Source organism: Typopeltis vanoorti, chromosome 7 (assembly GCF_054136105.1).
Source record: "Typopeltis vanoorti isolate ZY-2024b chromosome 7, IOZ_Tvanoo_1.0, whole genome shotgun sequence".
NCBI classification, from domain to species: domain Eukaryota; kingdom Metazoa; phylum Arthropoda; class Arachnida; order Uropygi; family Thelyphonidae; genus Typopeltis; species Typopeltis vanoorti.
The window spans coordinates 27,193,449-27,218,287 of NC_143555.1; the positions used below are offsets into that span (position 1 = coordinate 27,193,449).

General features: G+C 37.2%; 1 protein-coding gene across 3 annotated transcripts in view; it reads left to right on the top strand.

Annotated features, from left to right (window-relative positions):
- Epg5 (ectopic P-granules autophagy protein 5) overlaps positions 1 to 24,839 on the top strand; it is a 923,436-nt gene that overhangs the window by 840,650 nt on the left and 57,947 nt on the right. For all 3 annotated transcript variants that reach the window (XM_090395201.1, XM_090395199.1, XM_090395200.1), the window contains one exon: positions 11,723 to 11,810. In XM_090395201.1, the coding sequence (XP_090251327.1) occupies positions 11,723 to 11,769 (47 nt within the window). In that variant the 3' untranslated portion in view covers positions 11,770 to 11,810. The remainder of the gene's footprint in view (positions 1 to 11,722; positions 11,811 to 24,839) is intronic.

A 24,839-nucleotide genomic window follows, 5' to 3' on the forward strand; every position in this document is an offset into this window, starting at 1 on the left:
ATTAAAATAATTTTAATCAGGGTTTTGAGGTCGAAAAAGCAGATAGCCATTAGATGAAAAACATGAAATGGAACGAAACTTCTTAAACATTAAAAGGACAAAATTTGAAGAAGCAGAAACAAAGACATCTGAAGATACAATAGAACTTTGTGAAGAATCAAATTTTTCATAAAGGGAGCCGGTTGTTAAACATTTACCAGCACACCACTGGCCTTAGGGGATATCATCTTGATAGTAAAGGAAGTAGTATTCTCAAGTTCCCTTAGCTTTGTTTGTTCTCTTCTTCCATCAACTTTGAGGCAGATCCATTTCTTTTACCATTCTCATACAGTATCTCTTGACAAACTCCAGTCTATTTCCAATCCAGATGCCATTAGAACTTGAAGGCTAGGGATCTTTCATTTGCTTAAGCTCACTTTCCATATGGAAAAGGAGCTCATAGTTAGGGTGAAGACAGTCTTTTGGGTTAGATGGTCTCCAGTATTGAATTCTCTGTGTAGCTTGGTACAGTCTGGAGTTATTTCTGTGCAGGTTAGAAAAAGATGCATTCTGATAATGAAGCTGTGGTCCTTCAAGTTGAGGATTGAGCAAAAAGGTTGGCACCCCTTTCTTGTAAAAAATTAACTGCTGTGTATCCCCAAAAGAAAAATGGAACTGGACGGGAATTTAGTAAACAAAATTGGCTATGGTTACAGACTCTAAGATTCAGAACATGGTATGCACAGGGTTTCACAGGAAATATAGAGGAAGTGGTAAAAGAAGTTACTAATGAAAACTTAGATTTAGTGGTTTTAACCAAGACTAAAAATAAAGGTACTAGATATGAAATTTAGGGTGGTTATATACACATCTAGAGTATTGTAGATAAAGTGAACAGAACATGAGCTGAGATCTTATTGTGGATAAAAACGAAATAGAAAAACTTTGTTAAAAGCTGGAAAGGAGTCAGTGTGGTTAATAGAAATAGTGCTCAATATTTGTGGAGCAGAACTGTCATCATAGGGACATGCGCTCTATGTTAAATCCTGTCAAATATTTTTGTAAAGTCCAGTTGGTCACTTTCATTGTCACTTTATTATATAAAATAAGCAAATTAGCTAAGACCTACCCTTCACACCATGTTGTCCATTATAAGTATCATATTCCTACCCAACACCAGTCATGAATTCTGTCTTTTCCCAGTTTCCCCGCTACTTTAATCACTCTCCTTAGTATCTCCTGAGATACTAATTGGCCTGCAATTTGCTTTTCTGTGCTAGAGCCTCCTTTGTGCAGTTGATGCCTATTTTGCCCTCTTTCTACTATATTGATACCTTCCTAGTACTTGGACTTAAATTAATCCGCTTAGTTAGAGGAGCTGATAATTCCTTTGCACATTCTCATAATAATAATAATAATAACAGGAATAATTAAAGGAACCTAATAATACGCCCGGAATGGTGGTATCAGGGTGAAATAGCCGGTCCTGCAGTATCATCAGTCCGTGACTGCTGTAAAGAAACTCAACGCAGAAATTGCTTGAATGTTGCTACTTGGAATGTAAGAGGATTAAATAAATGCGGGAAATTGGCTACTGTGATGAGAGAGAGAGATGGGGAGATTGAATATTCAGTATACTAGGAATACATGAAACTTTTTGGAAAGGATCATCAGATTTTGAGTTGAAACTTCCAAATGGCAAGAATATATAGAATATATATGTCAGGTGGTGAAACATCAAGAAGAGGTGTAGCATTTATTGTAGAGAAGAAAACTAATAAAAACATTATCCATATAATCAAAAAATCAGATAGACTAATGGCAGTTCTAGTGAAATCTAAACCTAGAGATATGCTGATCATTCAGATATATGCTCCTACAGAACAGAATAAGGAAACAGAAATGGATATCATGTATGATGAAATAAAATGGTGTATAAAGGAAGTCAGAGGCAAGAAAGATCGAGTTATTTGTGCTATGGGTGACTGGAATGCAAAAGTTGGATCAGAAAGAACATTTACACACGTGGGTCCATATGGACTAGGAATTCGGAATGAGAGAGGACAAAAGCTGATTGATTTCTGTAACAAGCACAATCTCATTATAGCTAACACTTATTTTGAGGAAAAACCAACAGCAAGATACACATGGGAAAGTCCAGATGGAAGATACAAAAATCAATTAGACTATATTGTAGTCAGTAAACATTACATAAATGGAATACGGAACTCAAAGGTGATGCCAAGTGCTGACTGTGGATCTGATCATAGACTGGTCTTAATGAAGATGAATATTCGCCTGAAAACAATAAAATTTAAAAGAAGTCAACCCCTAAAATGGGATCTTCAAATGGTACAAACTCCAATAATAAAATCAAAATTTAATGAAAATATTTCAGAACTGCTGTCTGCACAGTTGCAAAACGAAAATGAACCCTCTCAATGGAAGAGTCTACAAGCAGCTATCATAACATCTGCTAAAAACCACATCAATAAACAAGAAAAAAGAAAGAAAAAACCATGGATAACTCAAGAGGTAATCAACCTTATTGATGAAAGAAGAACATGGAAAAGAGGAGCCAGTGAAGAAGAAAGGTAAGATATAAAACTTTGGATAAAAGAATCAAACAATTATGTAAAAGATTGAAAGAGAACTGGATAAATAGGCAGTGCACTGAGATAGAAAAATTACAAAATAGGAACAAAACCAGAGAAGCATTCCTGAAAGTGAAAAAACTTAATGGAAAAACAAAACGAACACAGTCTAATAACATCAAGGACAAAGATGGAAACATACTCATTGATAAGGAAAAGATAAATGGAAGATGGGTGGAGTACTTATCAGATCTCTATGATGATGATAACATGTTAGATGATTCACGACACCTTAAGTTAAACGTGACAACAAATACCACTCTACCCACAAGAAAGGATGTAGAACATGTAATTAAGAATCTTCCTAATAATAAATCCCCTGGGTGTGATAATATTCCAGCTGAGCTGCTGAAAGCTTTGGCTGGCAATAATAACAACTATTTAGTGGAATCCATTCAGGACATCTATAAAACAATACGATTACCTGAAGTTTTTACATCTATCTGCATACCAATTCCAAAGAAACATAATGCACAAAATTGTGAGGATTACAGAACTGTGAGCCTAATATCCCATGCATCTAAAATTATTTTAACCATCGTTAACAAACAAATTGAAAGAGCCATAAGCGGTGAATTGAGTGAACAACAGAAAGGCTTCAGAAGAGGAATGGGAACCATTAATGCTATCCTGGAACTAAAAATACTAATAGAAAGATCACTTGAAAGAAATAGGAACATTTACTTATACTTCATAGACTTTCAGAAGGCTTTTGACCGGGTAAAACATAATAAAATGTTCAATATATTAGATAAATTAAGATTATAAAAATGATTTACACCAAACAGAAAATGCAGCTGTTTATCTCTGAGACTTCTGAAGTGAAAATAAAAAGAGGAGTTAGACAAGGTTGTATCCTTTCACCAAATCTATTTAATATATATAGTGAGACTGATGAAAAAGATTGAAAAACAAAAAACAGGAATTAGTATCAATGGTATAAAATAAAACAATCTTAGATATGCTGATGATACCATTCTAATAGCAGAAAACAGAAACAAATTAATCAAATTACTTCAGCTACTAATTGAAGAAGGTAAAGAATTTGGATTAGATATTAATGCAAAAAAAATAAAAAAAATTAAACCAGAAATATTCATAAACAATATGATAATTGAACATACAACAGAATACAAATATTTAGGCACCTACTATACTGCAGATGGAAAGCAAGATAAAGTAATAAACATAAGAACAGCCATAGCTAAAGATGCATTCTGGAAAAATAAATATCTGCTCGGAAGTTCTGTGAGTATTGAGACAAAGAAAAGAATGATAAGAACATTAGTATGGCTAATTTTCACATATGGAAGTGAGACCTGGATATTCAAGAAGAGAGTAAGGCAACAGATAATCCTTTGAAATGTGGTGCTATAGGAGAGCTCTGAAAATCCCATGGACAGAACATCTAACAAATATCGATGTCCTACAGAGAATGAGAACACAGAGATCTTTATTACAGGAAATAATCCAGAGAAAGGTGAGATTGGCAGGACGATAGGTTCAGCAGGACAGAGGGTACTAACAGTTTATAAGTTAGTATAAACTGTTATTTATAACAGTTTATACTAACAGATACTAAAAGGAAAAATTATGGGAAAAGGATCAAGAAGCAAAAAACAAAGGACATGGCTTGAAGATATAAGATCAATGACAGGATCACATGGCTATGCAGAAACAAAAAGGAAAGCCACCAACAGAGAGAACTGGAAGGACATGGTGCTGCACCCTCTCACTGAGGAAGCTACATGAAGAAGAACTTTTGCGAAGTTGAGGTCATCGCCATTATTCCAAATACTTCTTGCATTAGTATACATAAACTGCAACACTGTTTCATCCCACAAACTTCCTTACACATTGTGTTGCTTATTCCACTAATGTTAATAACCTTTGGGAGCTTCATTCAACATGTGATCACTTTCCCACTTACTAACCTTTATATTGCCTGGACTCATGCTCATCTGCATCCCTCCACCCCAAACTTTCTAGTTTCCCTAACTCTGCCCTTCCGAACTGTCATTGAACGATACTTTCTCAAGACTACGGACTTCATTCAAATGCAAGCCTTATACAAATCCTTTCTTCCATCAAACTTGCTCCACACATACACAAATATTACACCATTCCTCCTGCACAATCTGTACCAACTTATTCACAATCATATCTCAGCTCACCTCTATCGTACTGGGGCAACAGACACACAGCTTTCACTTTCTCACTCTTATTTTTCACATGTATACTAGCAACTGTTTCATATCTTCTTGCATACCGTCACCTATTAAATCATTTTTTCTACTCAATCACTTCTCTTATCAATGAATCGCCATAAAAAAATTTTTACTTATTCTCATGCTTTTTGTTCTTTCACTTCTGTGTCACACCATTTGTCCAACCACTTAATCTTGTGTTTTGTTCTTCAGAAAACTCCATATAAGTGTTCTATCTTTCCCATTACCATTTGGCCATTCTCTTCGTTTTCCATCCTTTCATTCTTGCAGTCACTCATACATCAACCTCATCATGCACAATCACATTTTCATGCATTTTATCTTTCAACTCATCACTTTCATTCTTTTTTCTCACCACACACACTAGCATTCACTCTTAAAGCTTAACAACAAACCTATTCACTAGTTATGCACTTGCTACCAACTCAACAGAGCCTCCATAGCTCAGTCAGTATAGACAAAGTAATTTGGTCAGAAAGACCTGGGTTCGATTCCCATCCATGATGTGAGGAACTTTTATCTGGTCTCTTTCGAGTAAAGATGAGTTAGATGGTCTTATACAGAGGTAAAAGGATTTTTTTTTTCGCCCAGAAACTTGGGTTTTTTTTTTTTTTTACCCTCAGAACAGGTGAACAGAACCTGTGAACACACACGGATCTACAATCATAAAATACATGCATACTTAATCCCTCATTAGGAGGATCAACCAGTCCTAAGGGGGCGGTCGAGGAACGGGAGGAACCCCACATGAATAAATAAATAAAACTCAACACAATATTGGAGTTTTGAAAAGTAAAGTAGCAGACTAATTATTATTAACACCAGACTGCCATAGAGTCAGATTCCTCCTTGCAGGAGGCAAACGCTGTTACACACAAATCCCATCAAGCTGTACTTTCAAATCATTCTATGTGTTTACATTCACCATAATGTCAAGCAACACATTCTACTCACCAACTATTCTGCAGACAAAGAACTCTTTGTGCTCTTACAGCTTCCATGGTGTTCCCTTGTTTTAGTCATATTTGTATGGGAACTACTTTTATGTAATGGAACTATTTTATCCTCTTTCCACTCCTTTGCAACTTTGCCAGAGCCGAGACTTAGATTAAACAACTTCGTTAGAAGCACTGCCAGTTCACCTGCACATTCTCATAGCACACAAGGTAACATACCATCCAGGCTCACTACTATATTCACATTGATATTTTTCAATATACTGAGTACCTCCAGTTCATCTTCCTCAATTCTCACTTCAGTCTCCCAGTCAGTCACCACATCAGTAACTGCAAAGGCACCATCTGGATTGCATACCTTGCAAAAAAAATTACTTAGTAACTGAACTATTGCTTCTGCTTTTGTCACTTTCCTACCACTAGCAAGAGTAATCTTTCCATAATCATTCTTTCTCTTACCTGTTATGTAGTGAAAAAAATTTTGGATTTACTTTGGCTTGCTTAGCTAATTTTCTCTCAGAATCTGATTTAGCTTTCCTTACCATACTTGTTATTCTTCTTGCTTATGATTTATTATTATTATTACATGGCACCTCCAAGGAGTCCGAAGTCTTATCAAGGGAGGGCACCTACTCTACAACTCCATCTACCAACTACAGCAAAATGCATCATCTACACTAGACCTTCTTAAACTGTGGGTCCGACACTATTTGGGGTCACGAAAAATTTGGCAACAGTAAAAGATTTATGAACACACAGCGACCAAAAATTAATTCTGATTCCATGCTATTGTAATTCTTCATGTAAATGGTAAAATTATATGTATACCAAAGAATTGTTTTAAAATAAATTTCTTTATGATTTATTATCAGTAAATGTTTGATTTGTATGCCTATTTTATATACCTATATACCTGGGGTCATGTAAAAATTTCTTGGGCAAAAAGGGGTCACAAGTGGAAAAGGTTCAAGAAACTCTCATCTACAACAATGCCACTACTATCCACCACCACTAGTATTTTCACAAACATATTTATATTGCTAACTGATCAACTTTTTGTTTATATTCCTTCCACGATGCTTTCTTTTTTTTTTTTTTGCAGCTCCTGCTTTTCTCGGTTTATCCTCCTGACCCTGGATATGCATTCTGATACTGCCTCACTCAATCTCTGACCACCTCCCATGCATTAATGACATTCAGTCCATGTAACTTCTTATGCCATGGCACTGCTCCAATATAAACCCTTAAACACTGTTTAATATAAACCCTTTCTTAAATGAAATTTTCACATGTTGAACAACCTCCCAGGAAAAGATTGCATTGTCAATTTTTTAACGAATACTTTGTTTATGTGAATGATATTGGCATATGTAGTAAATCATGTATTATCAATCTATGGAGATTCCATTATGGGGTGTGGTAAATGAGAACTTCCATAAGAAGTGTTTTCTGGAAGAGAGAGAAATTAGCAGGATAATTGATGCATTAGATATGAGAAGCAGACAAGTGAGTTGGTGGTGGTTATTGGAACAAAGGAGGTTGTTGAAGAAAGTGAAAGATAACAGTGTGGTTGGAAAGGTAGTCGGTGTGCTGCTGAGGTATGATAGTAATGAATCATCCACATAGGTTTTGGCTCGATCCTCGGGCTATTCCTTTGTGAACCAGAGAAATCACGAGTGTCACACGTAAGAGATCCCTTTGAGATATACAAACTAAAATACAGTCATACCCAAGTTCTTTCCTAATATTCTTGTTTTTAATATGATATTGCAATTGATGCAATCTGTTCACGCCTCTAATCTTTCTCGGGAGAGAGAGTGGGGATCATGAGTAGTATGTTGGCAGAGCTATGTGAGGTGAAGGAAGTGGAGTTTGTAAATGTCTGGAGTACATTTCAGGGCGGGATGGATTTGGTGTGATTGTGAGTCAGTGAGAGCGACTGTTGATGTAAGGAGGAGCTAATAATGATGAATAATGTGAACAAGAGAGAACTGGTTGTAAATTAGAATAGTCATAGTGTGAAAGATATTGATGAGAGACCAAGAATGCAAGATGGACAAAGAACTGAGTTGGGGGGGGGGTCAGGATAGACAGGGAGAAATGATATAAGGAGAACAGATATTGGAAGTAGTAGTGAATCTTTGTATGACGATGGTCAGCATAGGGATGGAATGTAAGGCATGGAGTTGAGTGTCAGGAGATAAGTAGCATAAGTGGTGATAAAGGCAATTGGGAATGGTGAGCTGTGTGGAAATCACAACCAACAAGTGGCTTTGGTAGGAGTGGTCATAGACCTAAAAGCGAATTGCTGTGTTTATTTATTAAGCATTAGAAATATGGGAGATGAAACAGTTTCACTGATTGAGTTTATTCGCCCAAAAATTGTTGAAATCAATGAAATATAGTGAAATCCTTGGAAACTTTATAATGATAGTATAAGCAAAGACTTGAAATGCAAGTTCTTTTCATGCAGACTGGCTGGTGAGTGGAATGCATTGCCTGAGTGTTTTGTGAATACAGACATATTGAATGAGTTTAAGGCATAATTTATTGTTATTATTATTATAATTGTATAAGTTCCTCATGTCGTCTTAAGACTCACCTACAGGAGACCATACTATCCCCAAATATCTATCATACCTCTCCTTGAACCCATTAACAGACAGAGTACTCACTAACGTCTCTGGAAAACCATTCCATTCATTCACCCCTCTCCAAGGGAAAAATTAGTCCTCATATCCCTACTAACTATACTCTTACTCATCTTCCAGGATGATCTGTTGTTCTGTCCCTGTACCAAGTGGAGAAACATTTCCCATGCATCATTCCTATAAACATTTAACTAACTTAAATGTTTCTATCGTATCCTCTTTTTTTTTTTTTTTTTTTTTTTTTTCCTGTTAACGAACTTCTGCTATCCACAAACCCTCAATCTACCCTTACTGGGAACATTCCATAGACCACTCACAATATTGATCACATACCTCTGGATGCTATGTACTACTTCCTTATCCACAAGAAACTCAGGTAACCAGACCTGAGAAATAATCCACATGTGGACATATCAAGAAGGCTTTATAAAGAGGAATAAAAACTTCTTGGTGTCTACTTGTTGGTATGTCTTCACTGGTCAAATAATCCTATGAGCAACCTTAGCAATATGCCCTCTAAACTTCAACTTCCTATCTACTTCCATTCCCAAATACCTAGTTTAATCTTTTTACCCTAAAATGCATAACTTTACATTTCTCTTCATTAAACTAATACTGATTATCTTTTACCCATACTGCCAGCCTATTTAAATCATCCTGCAAGCTCTCCATATCGCCTATTAACAATTACTCTACCCAATTTTGTATTATCAGCAAAAAGCTGAATATTTCCCTTCAGATTACTTCCTTAGCATGTAAATAAATGTACAAAGCCATGTTGCCCACTCATAAAGTATTATTCTTATCCACCTTAATTCTCTTTTTGACTAGCTTTTTTCTAGTACTTTTACCTCCACCACTCCTGGGATACTGATTAATTTGCTGCTGTGATACATTTGCCTCACTTATACAAAGGAATTATTTTGCCTTCTTTTCCACTCCTTTTGAGCTGTGCCAGAGCCGAGACTAGCCATCTGTACATAATTCAAACAGACTAGTTCCCTTCACTTGCACCTTCTCATAAAATGCAAGCTGATATCTCATATAATTCCATGGCTGTATTTACACCGAGATTCTGCAATATCCTAAGAACCTCCAATTTATCCATCTCTTTTCCCACAGCAGTACTTGTCACATATATGACAGCTATAATCTCACTTGGATGTATGCCCTTGCAAAGTGGTCACTTAGTTGCTCAAATATTTGGTCTGCTTCTGACACCTCACACCTTCCATTTATTCTTCCATGGTCATTCTTCCTCTTAGCAGAAAGAACTTTCTGGGATTTCCTTTTGCCTGCTTAGTTAGTTTCTTCTCATAATCTGATTTTTCCTTCATTGCCATGCTGGTTACCTTTCTTGCATGACCCATGTACTGTTTATGAGCTTTCTTGTCACCTTTCTCCTTATATACCCTCCACAAGAATTTCTTTTTTATCATCCAATTAACTTCTACCTGATTCAACCTCCTGATCTTGAGTATACAATCTGATATTGCTTCTTCCAGATGCCTTAACTATTTTTCCATGCTCTACTAACATCCTTCCCTTTAGGTTTTTATGCCATGGCATAGCTTCAAGCTTCTCTTAATCACCTGCCTTGTAGTTCCACATATTACCCTTCTTGACACAATATTCCTCATACTTGATGACAACCCAAGTTAAGACTGCACTGCCACTCTCCCCAGTCAGAGGCAATGTGATCTCCTTGATTATGAATAGTGCTTTTGATCCTAGAACCAGATCCAAGACTCTCATACCCTGAGTCCCCTCCATCAAATGCTGTCCAAAGTAATTATCTCTCAGAAGGTATATAAATTCCATTTCCTTCCTGCCATGTGATCTTCCTTCCTTCCAATCTATATCTCCATAACTGAAGTCCCCATAATAATTACTTAACCTGACAAGTATCAGAAATACTTGTCAGGAAGACATCTCTTCTTGATACTTCTCTTCTTTATTATCCTTGGAAGCTACTGTCCTATAGCAGCAACCAACCATATATTTTGTCTTATTGGCTTCAATATTACACCAGAATGCCTGAAAAGAACAGCCACCCCTCTTGTTGTCTCCTGTTCTGTTTGGCTCCAATATATCTGCTATCATCAGCAGTATCCCTTCAACCCATCTTATCTTCTCTATTCTTCTTGAAAATACTAAAATCCATAACATTCTAGCTCTGTAATAACTGCATTATCTGCTGTTAGGCAAGTCTCACTAATACATATCACTTTAGGCGAGGTTGCACTAACCAATGCCAAAAACCCCTCCCTCTTGTTCCTGATATTTCTTGCATTAGTTTATAGAAACTGTAGCATTACTTTAAGTCCCATCAAACTTTACTTCCTGAATTTTTTGGTCATTTTCACACTCACTCACTGCATTGACCATAATTTCTTAAGTTTTCCTAACTTTGTGTTTTTTCTCTCTTCGTGAACAAAGCTTTCTTTAGACACCTGACACCAAAACCGTTTAAGTGCAGACCATCAGTATTATACAAATCCTTTCTATCAAACCCAGACCATAGATCTGCAAACTCTATATTGTTATTTCTGCACATGCCTATTGGTTCATTTGATATGCGTGTCCTCTTCAGTTTGCCTGTATCGTGATTTGGCAGGACACTTACACTCTTCATCTTCTCACTCTTCTTTTTGCCCTCATCCATCCAACAACTCCTTCACATCTTCCCTCATAGAATACTTCTCTCTTCTCAGATCATTAGTGCCAACCAAGACAGTTATTTCTTTCTGCATCTGGATAACATCTCTAATGTTATCAACTTTTGTACCAGAAAAGCACGATTTTCTTACACTTTCATTAAGTACTCCTCTGATCATAGAATCTTCATACAAAATTTTCTTATTACCTTGTTTTGCTTATGAATGTCTGACTCTATGGAGGTCTGGTGTTAATAATAACATAAATCAGCATTAGAGAGGGAATTCTGTTCATTTAAAACTTCTGTGCATGGGTTCATTCTTCCTTTCAAAATACTTGGATTTATGTTTAGGACTGTATTATTTGCAGCTATAGATTGCACTTGTGTTGAAATAACTGTGGCATCAAGACTGTTATGAATATTTCTGGCATTCTTCCATGCATTGTGCATAGCTTTGCATGTTACTATTGTATCATACACTTACTAGTTATGTATGTAAATAATATATTTTTACTGTTATATATAATGTAATTTTATTCAAATCCACTATATCTGAATTTTATATAAATCTGTTTAATTATAGTTTTATTTTCAGTGAACACTCAGAACCTAGAGTATTGCTGCTTTGGGATAAAATATTAGAACTCAGTATTGAACTCTCTCATATTTTGAAGGATCTTAAAGTAAGATATAAGCATTTGAAAGTTTGTATATATATGTATGTGTATTTAATTTTTTTTTTTTTTCATTAGTTTATTACCAGCAATGCAAAACATTTACAGATGTAATAAATAGCAGAATAGTCAAGTATATACAATCAGAGATGCATATACTTGACTATTCAAGTAAAGTATATGCATCTCTGATTGTATATACTTGACTATTCAAGTAAAGTAAAGTAAAGTATAGTCAAGTATATACAATCAGAGATGCATATACTTTACTTGAATAGTCAAGTATATGCATCTCTGATTGTATATACTTGACTATTCTGCTATTTATTAGTCAAGTATATACAATCAGAGATGCAGGCAAATTACAGAAAGGACCAATTATAGTTTTATTTGTACATTAATGGTATAGCAGAAGATTTAAAGGGAGATATTCAGTTATTTGCCACTGATGCAAAAAACTATGGAAGACAATAATTCAGGAAAAAGGACAGTGGTTATTAATTCATTGTTGTAAATTGTAAAGCAATGCACTTCAGGATGAAAAGATTACCCATTTCATGTCATATTGATATTACTAGTTTACAGGAAATTGATGAAATTAGTGATCTGGGAATGATAGTGGATAGCGATTTGAAATCCAGAGGATATATATTACCAGATATTATGATACCAGATATAATTCTCGTGGAAATGCTTACACGTTGGTTATACATTCTTATTAAATAGCTTAAGGAAATTACAATGTACAATAGAATATACATTAAAATAAATTTTAATATACTTCCAATATTTCGGCAACGTCACGTTGTCATTATCACAGGAACTTAAATACAAGACACATGCATGCCTGCACAGCACACAATAAATGAGGAATGAAGCAGGAAGCTATTTTTTCTCCTAAAAGTCCTGATGGTGCCCCCTAGCAGACAATGTTGGTATTCTTGACCGAATGGGCTGAAGGTATTCTGATGTAAGTTTCCCAAATTTGGGGCAGTCTCATGCAACCATGTTTTTTTAGGATTTTTGTAATTTTTTCCAAGATGCCTCGGATATTTGGATTTAGAGTAATCCTTGTTGTTGTGGGGGAGGGGGGGGGGGCATTGGCTAAGAAATTGTTGAGAATGTGTTTTAGTTCTGCGGTTAGGGCATTGTCATTGGAACAGATAAGTTTAGCCCTGTTGTATAGTGTCTTAATGACTCCATATTGTTGTGAGCAGTGGATGGGATTGTTGGTGAATGTATCTGCCTGTATGGTTGGATTTTCTATAAACTGAGAAAACCAAGGTTCCATCAGACTGGTAGGTGACTAGTGTGTCTAAGAAAGGAAGGCAGTTGTTTTTTTCTTCTTCCAGGCTGAACTTGATTCTGGGGTGTTGGTTGTTTAAGTGTGTTAGGAAGAAGAGGACTGCATCAGAGCCATGTGGCCAAATAGCGAACACATCATCAAAATTGCAAAGCCATATGGTTGGTTTTTGTGGGGCAGAGTTTAAGGCTTTCTCTTCAAAAGTCAGCCAAGGGTGGGGGGAGAGTGGATAACCCGTGGCTGTCCCCTCTATTTGTTTGTAGAATTTTCCTTGCCAAACAAAATAGCCTGAGTTCATTGTGAACTGAAATAGGGCTGTGATATCGGGAGGAAATTTAGCATGGATTAGCTCTAAGGATTCTTTGAGTGAGACATTTGTGAATAGGGAGGAGACATCAAAACTGGCCATTACGTGTGTGTTTGAGTGTAAGGTTTTCTATGCTGGCTTTGAAGTGGGCTGTGTTTTTTATGTGTGAAGGTGTGTTGCCAGTATAATGTGTGAGGGCTTTGGCCAAATGTTTAGCTAGTTTGTATGTGGGGGAATCAATGCCATCCACTATGGGACGTAATGACACATTTTCTTTATGTATTTTTGGGAGTCCATATATATATGGGGGGGGGGAGTATGGAGTTAAACAGTTTTAATTTGTTAATGACTTTACAGGCCAAGAAGTGACCTTCTTAAGGAGCCTGTGGAGTTTTCTAATTTGTGAGTTGGTGGGATTGTACTTGATAGGGAGGTAAGTAGCCCGATCTAACAATAGAGCATTCAGCTTACCTGTGTAATCCTTTTGGTTAAGTAATACAGTGATGTTCCCTTTATCCATTTTGGTGATATTATTTCCTTGTTTTTCTTTAATTCTTGCAGAGATTTAATTTTCTTATTGGGAATGTTGGTGTTTGGTGGTTTTGCTTTGGTCAGAACACAAGCCACCTTCTAAACCACATCACCAATGGTATTAGACTGGATGTGGCTTGTGTTCTGACCAAAGCAAAACACCAAAAATCAACATGCCCAATAAGAAAATTAAATCTCTGCAAGAATTAAAGAAAAACAAGGAAATAATAATCACCAAAGCGGATAAAGGGAATGGCACTGTATTAAGACACTACACAACAAGGCTAAACTTATCTGTTCCAATGACAATGCCCTAACCACAGAACTAAACCACATTCTCAACACTTCCTTAGCCAATGGCTACCACCCCCACCCCCCGAAAAAAAAAAAAAAAAAATCCAAAAAATATTGAAACCAATAAACCACAACCCTTCACAACAAGGATTACTCTAAATCCATCACCATTCCATATATATCCAAGGCACCTCAGAAAAAATTACAAAAATCCTAAAAAAACATGGCATCCTTTATCTGCTCCACTAAAGACCAACCTCCCCCCCCCAGACCTACCTGGTGTATACCAAGTCCCTTGCAGTTGTAAACTGTCCTACTTTGGCCAAATAGGCAGGACAGCTAATATCAGAATTTCAGAACACAAGGACTACATCCGTTTTCACCAATACAGCCACACTCTGGTCTTACAGACCATGCGCTGGATACCCGCCATAGAATACGGTGTAAGAAAGCCATGATGATAATACACCATAGTAAATTCAAATACGAAAGGCTATTCATGGAATCGGCCTCAGCCCTAAGGAACAATCCAAATTTGGGAAACCTACATCAGAAGACCTTCAGCCTAATCGGCCAAGAATACCAACATTGCCCGTTAGGGGGCACCATCAGGACCTTTAGGAGAAAAAATAGCTTCCTAATTCGTTCCTCATTTACTGTTTGTTGTGCCCGCATGCACGTGTCTTGTATTTAAGTTCCTGTGATAATGGCAACGTGAAGTTGCCAAAATATTGCAAGTGTATTAAAATTTATTTTAATGTATATTCTATTGTACGTTGTAATTTCCTTAAGCTATTTAGTAAGAACCAGATAATAATGCAGAATTCTGTATGTAGTACTAAGTTCCTATCAATAGTTTTCTTCCAAATTAATCTTTTATCCATCAGAACACGAGTTCTGATAGATAAAAGATATTGTGAGATTTTAAATCTCAATCTTTTAAGGCACTGTGCTCTCCCTCTGGATCTTTTTTTTTAATTTTTTTTCCTGCTATCCTGAAAAAATATCACTTGTTTTCTTTCCTTTAATTCCTGCACTGCTGGTCCAAAAGAAATTGCTGTGCATAGTCATTCTGTCTATGTTGGTCACCTTTTTGTAGTGGGTTGAAGGTCTTTGTGATTGTGCTGTCCTTTTCATCATCATCATCAGATTCCTTATATATATATATATATACATCAGTATTACACAGATGTCACTACAGGTCTGAGGGACTATTTTTAGAATCAACATCTGCTATGAAAACTTCCCCAACCATATATACCCCCTCGGTAGTACATATCACTACAGACCATAATCTGCTAGTCATCCATTTAATTACAAAAATTACAACCATGATCATCTGTATTGAAAGTCAAGACTAGCAGACCATTCTCTGGATTGTCCTTCACATAGAATTAAATGGAGGAAGACATCAGTATTACACAGATGTCGCTACAGGTCTGAGGGACTATTTTTAGAATCAACATCTGCTATGAAAACTTCCCCAACCATGACAAATGTGTTTCATTCATTTCCCAAAAGATTTGGGAGACATTCTGAGACTAAATAGCCCAACTTCACAAAATTATAACCTCATGGTTATCTGGTCCATAGAAGATGCTTTGTTAGGATATTAGTAAGTTACAATTTCAATTGCTTCTAATGATTTTTGTTTCATGCCTCGACTGTTTTATGGGCACTCTTCTTCTTCATTTTTGACAATTAAGAAATGGGCTGCCGAGTTTAAACTTGGCCATACTAGCCTTGAAGATGATCCACGTGAAGGACGTCCAAAAAGTGTAACAACACCAGAAATCATTGATCAAGTGCACGATATGGTATTGGGTGACCAGCGAGTCATAGTGCGTGGAATTGCTGAGACTATAGGCATTACGAAAGAATGTGTAGGATATATTTTGCATGAAGAATTGCAAATGAAAAAAACTTTGCGCAAGATGGGTGCCACGCTTGCTCACAGCAAATCAAAAAGGCACTCGCGTTAAAATCTCTGAACAGTGCTTGGAGTATTTTAACAAGAATAAAACTGTGCATCTATTTATTACTGTGAATGAGACTTGGATTCAACATTACACACCAGAATTCAAACAGCAGTCAAAACAGTGGACAGAAGCCGGCTGTTCAGTACCAAAGAAGACAAAGTCGGTTCCATCAGCAGGAAAGGTCATGGCATCAGTGTTTTGGGATGCTAAATGCATTTTGTTTATTAATTATCTTGAAAAGGGTAAAACAATAACTGGGGAATATTATTCCGATCCTTTACCCTGACTAGACGAAAAAATTCGTCAGAAAAGATCTGCTTTACAGAAATAAAAAAATCATCTTTCATCAGGACAATGGACCTGCTCACAAGGTGTTTTGGCAATGGAAAAATTAAGGGACCTGCAATGTTAGAACATCCACCCAATTCCCCAGATTTGGCTCCCTCTGACTTCTGCCTCTTGCCAAAATTAAAATTCTTCCTCGCTGATCAACGTTTTTCTTCAAATCAAGTGGTGATTGCAGCTGTAGAGGGGTATTTTGCAGATCTTACTGAAAATCACTACAGGGACAGGATAAAGGTACTGGAGCATCACTGAAATAAATGTATTAGTCTTAAGGGAGATTATGTTGAAAAATAAAAATAATTTTGGAATTATAAATTCGTTTTTTCATTGTTAGGCCGAGAACTTTTCAGACCACCATCATATATACCAAACCCAATTGGATACCTCATTAAAAAATGGTTTGGTACACTTCTGCAAAGAAACTGTAGACCATCTATGTATGTGTTACTATTATTATTAACATGGAGACAGAGACTCATCGAGGTAGGTACACACTATTTCACACAATGCTCATCCGACTGTGCTTTAAACTGATTCAATGTATCTACACCCACAACACACTCAGGCATTGCATTCCATTCATCAACTACTCTCCATGCAAAGAACCTATTCCTAACTCCTCTACTCACACCCTCCTTATACAGTTTCCAGCAATAGCCTCTTGTTCTTCTACCAACCCCCTCCTGTTCTATGAAAAATCTCCATGTTGACACGATAACAACCCCTTACTAGCTTATGTGTCTCAGTCGTATCACCCCCCCCCTTCCTCCTATTCATGAGGCTCTACAACTTGCATTCTCTCAATCTGTCCTCATATTCCACATTCCAAACACACCGACCAGCTTCGTGAATCTTCACTGGATTTTATCCAACATGGTGGACCAGGATATGTTGGATACCCTGGTCACCATGAAAACCTGGCGACCATATCTGTGCAAAATAATCGATATGAGGCCTGATCAAGGCCTTATACGATGGCATCATAACCTCGCTATTTCTGCATGTCGGGTCTTCCTCATCATTGCACTATCCGATGTGATGTCTTCACAACTTGTGCAATGCGGCCCCTGAATTTCAGGTCCACCATCACTGCTAGATCTCTCATCTCCTCTACTTCTGTTAAAATTTCCCCACCAAGGCATATACTTCGCATCCAACTGTTGCATACCAAATCTCATAAACCTCACACTTTGCAACATTGAACTGATAGCTCAAGGTACCTGCCCATTCATGCAATCTATTCAAGTCCTCTTGTAAAGCCATAAAATCTGCTTGACTCTCCAATTTTGCATCATCTATATATCATTAGGTAAACCCATCCCAATATTATTAACTTACAAATTGAATAATTGAACAACATTGGCCCCAAAACTGACCCCTGCAGCACACTGCTGCTAACCTTTCCCTTTCGGGATACTGCACCCCCATATACAACTCTGTGATACTTATCTGATAGCCAGTTGCCGATCCAACACAGAAGTCTTTATCCAATCCTATCTGTTTCAATTTATTTAATAGCTTGTTATGTGTCTGTCTATCAAAAGCCTTTGCAAAATCCAAGTACACCACTGTATGTGCATCTCCCCCTGTCCGAGGTATTTGTCACCTTGTTATAGTACATAAGTAAGTTAGTGAAACATGATCTCCCATTAAGAAACTCATGCTGATAACAACAGAGAATACTGCTGTTATCAACCCATTTCTGTATCCTACTTCTCACCAATATCTCCAGTACTCTCACCACAACTCCAGATATACAGACTGGCCTATAATTTGAAGCTACGCCTTTATGCAGTGGAATAATTTTACCCTCCTTCCACCTCCTTGGAACCTGTGCTTTTTTTGTAATACTTATTAAACAGGCATGCCAGTACTACTGCCAATTCTCAGGAAGATTCCCTTAAGAGGCATGGTGATATGTCATCAAATCCTCTCGCCTTATTGACATCAATCTTATTTATTTCCTCAAATACCTCCTGCTCACTCAGAATTAAGCTACTCCTCCTCCTATGTCATCTACACTTAAGTTCCCTATGATTCTACCTGATCAGGATGAAACACCCTTATAAATTGATAACTGAATACCTCATCAATATCTTCTGCAGCAGTTACTATTCTACCACTTTCATCCATTAACTTCATCTTACCATGATCATTCTTCCTTCTACTTGCCACATATCTGATAAACCTCTCTAGGATTTTTCTTTGCCTGATTTACCAATTTCTGCTCATATTCTACTTTTGTTTTCCTTTCGCTCTCCGGTCTTGTTCTTTATACTCTTAACGCTACTGATTCATCTTGAACTTCCTCCAAAGTACTTTCTTTTTCCAGATTTTATGTTTACAAGGGTGGTCTGAAAAGTTCTCATCCTAACAATGAAAAAAAAACGAATTTATAATTCCAAAATTATTTTTATTTTTCATCATAATCTCCCTTAAGACTAATACGTTTATTCCAGCGATGCTCCAGCACCATTATTCCGTCTCTGTAGTGGTTCTCAGTAAGATCTGCAAAATACCTCTCTACAGCTGCAATCACCTCTTTATTTGAAGAAAAATGCTGACAAGTGAGAAAGTGTTTTAGTTTTGGGAAGAGATAGAAGTCAGAGGGACCCAAATCTGGGGGAAAAGGTGGATGTTCCAACAATTCATAGTGCAGATCCCTTAATTTTCCTATTGCCAAAACACCTTTGTGGACAGGTGCATTGTCCTGATGAAAGGTGATTTTTTTTCTTCTGCAGACCGGGTCTTTTCTCACGAATTTTTTTGTCTAGTCTGGTTAAAAGATCAGAATAATTCAGAATATTCCCTGGTTATTGTTTTACCCTGTTCAACATAATTAATAAACAAAATGCCTTCAGCATCCCAAAACACCGATGCCATGACTTTTTCTGCTGATGAAACCAACTTTGTCTTCTTTGGTACTGAACAACCAGCTTCTGTCCACTGTTTTGACTGCTGTTAGATTCTGGTATGTAATGGTGAATCTAAGTCTCATCCGTAGTAATAAATCGATGCACAAAATCAGTTTTATTCTTGTTAAAACGCTCCAAGCACTGTTCACAAATTTTTCATGCAAGTGTGTTTTTGATCTGCTATGAGCAAGCATTGCACCTATCTTGCGCAAAGCTTTTTCATTTGTAATTCTTCATGCAAAATATATCCGACATGTTTTTTTTGAAATGCCTAGAGTCTCAACAATTTCATGCACTTTGATTCACCAGTCATCTAATACCATATTGTGCACTTAATCAATGATTTCTGGTGTTGTTACAATATTTGGACATCCTTTGGGTCGATCATCTTCAAGGCTGGTACGGCCATGTTTAAACTCGGCAGCCCATTTCTTAATTGTCTTAAACTAAGGAGAAGACTGCCCATAAACTTTTATGAATTTCTTTTGGCATTAAACCTTCTTTTACAAATTATTTTATAACCGTCACGATACTCAATTTTATCCATTTCAAGGGACAGACAAAACTTTTGCTTCAGACAGCTATATACAACAAACTGCTTGATAGAATGACTTGCAATTTCAGATGGATGCTTATGATGACAGATGTACCCATAATCACCACATAATCACCAGCCTTATACTTGCACATATATCCATAGCCACAACACATGTGGCTATGGATATATGTGAATAGACTAGTGATCATGAGGTGATTACTTCATGATCACTTTCACCAACTGGAGGAGAATGTGAAACCCCTCTAACAATTACATCCTCTGATGAAATTATGAGATCTAGAATCATGATCCTCTTGTGCACTTCTTTACGTGCTGCCTGGATAGTCATCTCTCAAGAACTTGAGAAATTCATTCCCTTATTCCCAAATGCTATTTCTTCATTCCAGTCTATATTTTCCAGTCTACATTGATGCATGCCTGGCTTCACCTGTATTACTCATTTGCTCACAGACTTGATTTTGGGTCACAAGTATATGTTTCTTTGAGAGAGAGAGAGTATCATGTGATGGTTAGATATCCTATCCATTATCATGATATACAAATAGCTACTCTTGCATTTCACACATCAGGATTATACAAGTCAGAACTCTCATTCACTTGTTTGATATGTGTGAAAGATCATACTACGTTGCCACGAATTTAGACCCTGCACTTTTTTACGTGGGTAAATGTGGCAGTCTTTCCCAGTGGATGCCTTTGCACTCCATCATGCAACATTTGACTGTGTCAGTTTTGATCTTTTGAAAACCAAGTCTCAGCAGTTGTATAATGCACACAGAGCAGCACATTCTAATTTCTTACCTAAGTTCTTATTGGATGTGCTGGTGTTTTTCCAGATCATTTTGTCTTAGTTCTGTTGTTTCTAATGAAGATCTTTAATTTGATGTTCAGTTATGGCAAATTTCCAGCTGTTGGAATCAACAGAAATGAGGCTGCAAACATAGCTACTAAAGTGCAACGTACTAACTTGACTGAGTAATTTACAATCGGGTAAATGTCGTCAGACTGAGTCAAATTGCATGAATAATTGAAATCATATGAAAAGATCATTTGCCAGCCTTGTTGTCTTTTTACAGACACATCTTGTCATAAATGTATTTTAAATGTGTGTCTGTGCACGTGCGTGCAATCATCGAACAAAACATTTGAGACAGGGGTGATGGAAAGTTGACACTGGCATCCCCAGCACAGAGTGAAATGTACCCAAACTGAATGCAGATATTAAATAGGCAGTCATCAAGGCTTCCCAACAGTGTATCACAATCAACAAACATGGGTAAATGTGGTATCTTGAAGATTTTGATCATGGATGTATTATTGGCACAAGATAGATAGATCATTCTCTCTTACCAAGCAGCATCAGCAAGCGAATGGTACAGCGTACCCTGCATACCATGGAATACAACAACTGACACCCCAATCGTGTACTACTGTTGACAGCTTATCATCAGGCATTGCACCTTGCTTGGTGCCATCAAAACTGGACCTCTGCAGAGTGGACCAGAATCATGTGGTCTGAAGAATCTCGTTATTAGTTGTACCGAACTGATGGGAGGGTGTCTGGGTGGTTGTGCCCCCCCCCCCAGGCACAACCACCTAGCCATCACTCGAGGAACACTCATCTGAGTTTGGTACTATTCAATGTCCCCCAGATTTGAATCCATTTAAATCTCTCTGGGATTCCATAGAGCTAGACAGATTCATGTATCAGGGACCAATGTCTAAGGTGCAGTTGTGGACAATGAGGCAACATTCCTGTTACCTCATTGTCCACAACTGCACCTGGACAATCCTCCAACCTCTGGTGGAGTGAATGCCTCGGAGAGTACAGGTTGTTATTCGCACTAGAGGAGGACTGACATGCTATTAGGTAGGTATCTCTAATGTTTTGTCCATTGTGTGTGTTTGTGTGACATTGTTCGACTTTTTAAATTTTTTTTATACGTAAGTTATTTACTTATTTAGTTTTTTATTTTTGATTACCTTCTGTACTGCTGTTACTTTGGTAATGACATTGTATGAACTTTATTGTCTTTGCATCAATAAATCCAAACCAACCAACTAATCTGTCTATAGTAACCATTCAACAATATATTTAATCCTCTTAGTCTCTACTTTATATCCAACTGCCTCAGATCTCCTATCTGTAAAGTTATTTCTGTTACTGATATTGCAGATTCAATGCCTGTGCATCATTCATCCACCTCTTTTATTCTTGTTTTCCCTGAGAAGACAATATAGTGCCTCATTCCAAATCAAGAAGAGGTATAGCACTTTATTTACTTGGCTGTCAGAAGCAAATGAATATATCCTCTTTTGTAAACCAAGTCTCAGCATTGCCAAGTTTTGGCTGGTGTACTCACTAAAGCATGGCTCCATAGAGGCAGTAATTCATGATAGAGGGTGCATCTTCCTGATGGTGATTTGTATACTTTTCATCTCATATTCTTTGTTCTACTTCTTTACTTTCCTAAAATCTGGTATGTCATCATTATCTCTGGAATTCTCCCTACTGCTGCAGCTTCTGCATTTCCTACCGCCATGTAGTGTAACTTTGGGCAACCTGCCAGTTTCTTGTGGACATCTGGAAATTGTTCAGATTCTTCTTTGCCTCGCCTTCTTCATTCAGACATTAATTGCTGGATTTGCCAGGCTAGAACCCAGGACTATTCAGACCAGTAAGTCTATTAGACTTAGGTGTGCGCAGCCAGGAAGATGAATTTCATTACCCATTATGAGACAATCACCATGCTGCTTACTGAGAGTCCTAAAGCAGCTTAAAATGTTCCATATTGAGTTTCTAGAGTAAGATTTCAGGATTATCTTACCCTTAGCCCATCTTCTTTCTCAGCTATTTTTGATCCACTGCTGAATGAAAGCCTCCTCATATCCCCTCATATCTTCCAATTTTTCTGGTCTTCTGCCTTCACCATCCATCTCTTTCCAGCCAGTTTTTCTGTTTCATTTGCCCATCTTATCTTTGTGTGTCCTTGTCTTCTCTTTCCAGTTGGTATCCATTCTGTTACTTTTCTGGTCCATTTATTGTCCATTCCTGAAGATGTCCTGCCCATCTCCATTTAGTTATTTTTACAATTTCTATTGCATCCAAGACTTTTGTATGTGATCTGATTTATTCCTTCCTTCCTCTTTTTATCCATTAGTGTTATTTCTAGGATGATTCTTTCCATTCTTCTTTCTGTCACCATTATTGTTTTCCATTTGTTCATTTAGTGCCCAGGTTTCTGAGTCATATGTGAGTACTGGTAATATGCATTAGTTGAATACTTTTCAGGCAGATGGGTAAGTTATTTTTGAAGATGTAGTTCAATTTCCCAAATGAATACCAGGCTAACTGTGTTCTTTTAATTTTGCTCTGTAATCCATTTTCAGTGTCAAAAAGTTACCTCAAGTAGACATAAGAGGAGACTATTTTTATTGGCTCTTCATCAAGTTTTATTGTTTTTGCTCTTAAGTAATTTAGTGGGGGTGTTGCTACAGACCAAGGAGCACAGAGGGTAGGGACTAGGAGATGTTTAGACAGTTGAGCTTGGCAAATACAAGAAGAATGATTGTTATGGGAGATTTTATTCACAACAGTATTTATTGGGGAGAGGAAGATGCATGTAGCAATAAGGGAATGGAATATCTAGAATTCTTGAGGGACAAATGTCTTAGGCTACATGTAATAGAGGGAACAAGAGGTTCAAGAGTTTGGGATTTGGTCATAGCATCATAAGAGTTGATAATAACTGAGATGACATCTTTCCCACCGGTTCGAGAGAGTGACCATATGGTTTTGACATGGAAGATGAATAGATATGCAGGAGTATCAAAGAGATGGAAACATATGTGGAATTATAAGGCAGGTGATTATAATAGTCTTAGATGTCAACTTGGGGAAGTTTCATGGAGAGAGGAATTGGAAGGACAGGATATCATTAGTGCTTGGGAAATTGTGATGGAATATTTGTTAGCAGCAATAGTAAGCTGTATTCCACGAATGAAGAAGAAGACACAATTTGGAGTAAAGTGGATGACAAACAACTAAACAAGAACTGCATGTGAAAAAGAGGCTATGGAAAAGATATAAGGAGACAGGTGAAGAGAAGATTCATGAAGAATATAAGACACAGGCCAGGAGAGTGACTAGTATGGTAATGAAGGTGAAACTGGAATATGAGAAGAGATTGGCCCTAAGATCCAAAGAAAATCCTAGGGAATTTTTTAGCTATGTAGCCAGTAGGAGGAGAAATGAATGTGGAAGAATGACATTGTGGGATAAAAATGAGAATAGAGTGACTGATGAGAGGACATAGTGGAATTGTTCAATGAACACTTTATTGGAGTATTTCACCCTGGAGGAGTAAATTTGAACACTAGAGGGATAGGGCAGGTTCGAGGTTTAGAGGTGCAGGAGGAGAGTGTGTTCCAAATACTGAGTACTCTGGATGTCAGTAAAGCTTATTAAAATAGTGTCATTGCATAAGGGTGGTAGCAGACTGAAAGTGTCTAATTATAGGTCAGTTTGTATATCATCATGGTTGTTAAGATCTTGGAGAAATTAGTGAGGGACCGTATACAGGGCAGATGAAGGTAATGTTATCTGTGAGAGTCAACATGGATTTGTGAAAGGGGCACTCTTGTTTTAGTAGTATGCTAGCCTTTTATAATAATGTTACAAGAGAAGTAGATGAGGGAAAGGCATGTACTGCCATTTTCTTAGACTTTGCAAAGGCATTGACAGCGTGCCACATGATAAGCTAATATTTAACCCCCCAGCCGACCACGGCGTCTATAGACGTTGA